This window comes from Pleuronectes platessa, chromosome 1 (assembly GCF_947347685.1).
Source record: "Pleuronectes platessa chromosome 1, fPlePla1.1, whole genome shotgun sequence".
Taxonomy (NCBI): domain Eukaryota; kingdom Metazoa; phylum Chordata; class Actinopteri; order Pleuronectiformes; family Pleuronectidae; genus Pleuronectes; species Pleuronectes platessa.
Window position 1 is genome coordinate 5,143,878 of NC_070626.1, and position 4,981 is coordinate 5,148,858.

The 4,981-nt window shown below is 46.2% G+C and overlaps 1 protein-coding gene across 1 annotated transcript; it reads right to left on the reverse strand.

Annotated features, from left to right (window-relative positions):
• Positions 1–521: 521 nt before the first annotated feature.
• Positions 522–4,726, reverse strand: tshz3b (teashirt zinc finger homeobox 3b). The gene is made up of 2 exons (XM_053421792.1): positions 4,678–4,726; positions 522–4,543 (listed from the first exon to the last, which is right to left on the reverse strand). The coding sequence occupies exons 1-2, from the start codon at positions 4,724–4,726 to the stop codon at positions 894–896; spliced, it is 3,699 nt and encodes a 1,232-aa protein (XP_053277767.1). The 3' UTR covers positions 522–893.
• Between the last annotated feature and the right edge of the window lie 255 nt (positions 4,727–4,981).

The window sequence follows — 4,981 nt, forward strand, 5'->3', positions numbered from 1 at the left end:
TTTTTTCCTACTTTTTTTTACCACATCGCTACAATGCTTGTATCAAATCCTTTGAGCATCTTCCAGACAAGTATTTAGCCCAAGGTGAATACTTTGCACTTAATACAGAATACTCTTGCTTTCATGTGTAGCAATAGACTCAACATACTGTATGTCTGGGAAACAATCATTGCAGACACATGCACACATTGTCCATCAAATTCTCATAATAGCTTCAGAAATTCCCAATCTCAAATCTTTAGTCTATGGTGTTTGGATCTTAGGTGTAGAAGTGCTTTGACGTACTCAGAGGGTTAAATCTTAAATGCTGACTCCAGCACAAAAATGTTATTTAAAAAAACAAAAAAAGAGCGAGCAGAAGAGTGAAAACATGAAGAGAGAAAATAATGGAAAGTGCACCAGATTTAGTTATAAAATGTTTAACTAAACTGTTTTATTTATGCATGCAGCTTATCACACCCCAGTGATGTCAAAATATAAATGAACTTAGTTTTCATGTACACAAAATACATCCTAATTCATTTTAGAATCTTTTTTTTTTTTTAAACCTTCATTTACGGTGTCTTCTTACTGACAACATCCCCCATCTGCACATTATGAAAACATGTACTAGTCCTAAAAAGGAGATCACATCACACACTCAGATCATGAAATCGAGTGGGCCAAAGTGAGACTACCTCACTCTGAAACAGAGAAAGAAAAAACTGCTACAACGCAAAATTTAAAACCATGTACCAAAACTCAAAGCAGTAGTTGTATGGCATCTTTGTGCAGTTCCATCACATTAATAATCCTTTCTTTTCTTTGAAAGAAAAGTCCATGAAAGGATAAAGAGACAGAGCAAGAAAACAGTGAGCCATTATGAAAGAGTGCAGAGTTGTCCCAAGCCAGTGCTACTGTTTCTCCAGCTCACACACATACATGAGATGGTCCTCTGGGGACTTCCCATGAGTCTTGCTCAGGTGAAGCTTGACCGCATGCTTACTCGCGAAAGTCCGTTTGCAGAGCTTGCACTGGTACATGGCAACACTGTCGTCGTCGTCCGGGGAGGGTGATGGGGGTTCAGTCGAGTGCAGGGAGGTGATTAAGGAAGAGGGAAGGGAGATGGGTAAGGACGAGGCTAAGGATGTAGGTAGAGAGGAGGCTAAAGGGTGGCTAGATGAGTGAAGATTAGAGAGCAGTTTTTCAGATAGTCCTTTGATGTGGCGTTGATGGTGTTGCTGTGATATCTGGCTGAGCAGCTGCTCCCCGGAAAGCTTGGCCAAGTCTCGCAGGCGGAAGCCCAGATGGGATTCCAAGTGGCTGACATAGGTGGATGGTGAGCGGATCTGGGAGGCACAGTCACTACAGAAGAAAACTGGGTGACCGGAATCCAAGTTTTTCAAGAACTTGGTGCCACCGGTTCTCCTTAGCTGGTACTTGACATTAGCCAACCAATGGGATATTGTAGTCATTGAGAGACCAGTGAAACGGGAGATATGCATTCTCTCCTGTGGGCTCAGGTCAGACATTATATACTTGCCATCACTTGTTTGTCTCAGACTGGCAGCAAACTGGGCTTGTAGGATGAGTAGGTGTTGGGGGTTCCAGTTTGACTGGCGGCCTTTACGTTTCTGGGCCGGAGAAACATCGTCTGCTTCCTCCTGTGTGACACCTTCAATGTCGGAGCGCTCAGACTGGCTGGTAGGTGTGGAGGACTTGGAAAGAGCATGACTTTCTGTTAGGTTCCTCAGCATGTCAGAGATATCTGACAGTGCATTTTCTCTCAATGGGGAGGAGGACATAAAGGAAGCTACTGCAGCTGAGGCTTTGGTCATAGTGACAGTGGAGGGGGGAGGAAGTGAGGATGGAGTGGAAGCAGTGGAAGACAGAGCTGTCGAACCCAGAGAACCACTACTGTTGTTTTTATCAGCATTTTTGCCTTTAGTGAGATCAATGGGTTGGTCGTTGTTTAGATGTTGCTGGTAGAAGTAGCGGTCTAAGTGGTCATTACTGGGCTTTTTGGTCTGTGCTGGTGGTGTGGAAGCAGCAACTGCTGCTTTCTCTGCCAGACTGTTGCTCATCTTGAACAACATGCTCATGGGGTCAAGGGAGGGCAGGGCAGGCTTAGCAGCTTTCCCCAGGTGGACGTTCATTACTGACTGCAGTGCACTGAGAGGGTTAATGAATGGCTGTTCAGGAGGTGGATGGTCTGTAATGATAGCTGTACTGCCAATCAGGGAGGCAGGCAGGGGTGATGTCACAGCAGCTGACTCCACACCATTTTCCACAGACTCTTTCATGGAAATATCTCCATTTGATATCCCATGATCTGCTCCATTTCCGTTTCCTATTAATTTTTCCACTCCGCTATTATTCTCAGGGGTGTTACAGCCTTCTGCTCTATTTTCTTTGGGGGACGTTCCTCGGACTGAGTCCCCTACTTCACTGTTGCAAGGTGAGGGCGTGGTACGTCTTAGAGGAGATACCCTTACCATGCTACTGGGCTCTCTCATTTTTTCTTCTACCTTGGCTACTTTCTCTGTCACTTTCTTGACCAATTCCTCCATAGCATGGAAGTTGTTTTTTGGCATTGGAGAGGTCTGGCGGCTGGGAGGAGAGAGGAGCGGCTGGCTCTTACTAGTTGGGGAGAGAATGTCCCTTCCAGGGAACATGTATTTAAGGGGGGAGCTCTTCACAGCATTGCCTAGAGACAGCTTCATTATGTTAGGAAGCTGATAGGCTGCATGGATACTGGGATACCCACCCCAACTTGGAGCACCATTCTGTGCTTTGTTGATGGCTGACGCCACTGTGTTTTCCAATGACTTCAGGATATCGAGACCCCCTTTTGGACTTTCCTCCAGATCCTCTTCAGTCAGATAAGAGTATTTTGAAGAAATATCAAACTTTTCCTCAGCGTCATCCTCAACTCCTGCTTTCTTCTCTTTGTTGAGAATGTTACCATTGTTGATAATGGACTCCTTAGTGCATTCCTCCTCCTTTTCCTCCTTTTTTATCTCCACAGCCATGGCAATTGGGGAGATGCTGGTTGGAGGAGGCACTGGGGCAGGTGGAGGAGAGAATGTTGTGGCAGCGAGAGGAACAGATTGGAACTTTTCTTCACCTGTTAAATTGGTTGGAGGGGCCGAGATCGGTGACTCTATGATGGGTTTACCTTTCTTTATCGCAGAGTTGGTGACTTTAATAAAGTGTCCAGTCACCATCATGTGAGCAGTTAGCTCTTGTAGTGTGTCATGAGAGCTGCCACACTCCATGCACTTGAGGATCTGTGACTTCCTGGATTCAAACTGCCAGGCATAGCTGGCACCATTCTGGTGTCCATAGCGGTTGTTAGGGGTGATGTAAGGGTTGGTAACCCTCTGGAGTATTTCATTTGATTCATTGAGCGCGGTGGGCTTAGGTGTGGTCCCTCCGTTTGAGTCGGGTGAGCTTGGGATGTCTAGTTCAATAGGAGCTCTCTTTCGAGCCGTGGACATAATCTTAGCTGCCACTGGTGTAACAGGCTCTTTCAGAGGCACTTTCTGGTAATGTTTTGTCTTGATCATATGGACACTTAAGTCCTGAAGGGATTCAAAGGAGTGCCCACAGTACATGCACTTCAGGACTTTTTGTGCATCCTCCTTCCCCTCCATCTCTAACAAGGAACGCTTTCTGGGTTTTGACCACCGTTTAGCACCCTCACCACCTGTCTCGTGGTTATCATCTCGGTAGTGGCCTGTCTCATTCATGTGCACTGTAAGCTCCACCAGTGTGTCATAGGCTCCACTGCAGTCCTTGCAGCGGAATTTGCTTGCACCAGTGAATATAGAGCCATAGAGCTTGGAGCTCTGTCGGTACAGCTGGACAGTGCTGAAGAGGTGAGGTTCTGTAGATACTGTAGATACAGCCACTGTAGGTTGGTGAACCAGGCCCAGTCTGTTGTGGTGGTTCTGTGAAGCCTGTTGGAGGGTTTTATTCATAGCTGTCTGGTGCCAGTCATAGCCTCCACTTCCACAACTACTGCTACTGCTGCTACTACTGCTGCTGCTGTGACTGCGTGGGGGTTTTTCTGCAGGGGGCTGGCTCAGGTTCAAATTCAGTGTGGACCAATAGGAGTTGGTCAGAAAGGAGGTGTAAATGGCCTTCATCTTTTCTAGGCTGTCTGCCACAGACCCTGTTGTGGCTAAAATGGCCTCATCTCCACTTACTTGGGCAGTGGCGTTGACAGCAGCCATTATGGCAGAGGAAGACAAAGACAGGGCATTTGAGGGGTCTTTACATAGGAGGACATCGTCCTCATTTTTAAGTGAGGAATTCTCAAAATCTGACAGTCTGTCACTGGATTCGCTCACGTGAGACTCGCTGTCCAGCTCCTGACCAGAAAAGTCAGCAGGATTGGGGGAGTCATGGAAGCCAGTGGATCCTGGTCTGTCCTTGAGAAGGAAGTCCTTGTCTTGACAAAGGAACTTGGCAGCAGGTTCATCCCCTTCCTGAGCTGAGTCATCTCCATCCAGGTCCTCATCCAACAGTGCTGCTTCCTTCTCATCTTCAGGGACATATGCTGTTCAAACAGAGAGAATAACAAACACAGAGAGAGATTTGTTAGAAATACACTGACAGCATATCTAACAGAGATTCTCAACTCTGTATTCCTGTTTTATCAGCAAGCAGGGAATTGATAGGAACTAAAGATACTGGCATTCACACTTTCTCCAGAGGAAAGAGAGCAATCATCCAGTGACATTTGTAGACAAAGTAGTTCCTATCATAAACTGTTGAAGTAATTCTGTTCTAACTTCTCCCTTTTACACTGACATTGTTTTCAAATTGGAATCAAGTCGCCACTCCCTCCCAGTCTTTCTAAACCCCCAGGACTTTGTTCTGTATTGCAGAAAATCAGAGAGAGAGAGAGAGAGAGACAGAGACAGAGACAGAGAGAGAGAGAGAGAGAGAGAGAGAGAGAGAGAGAGAGAGAGAGAGAGAGAATGGAAGGAGAAAA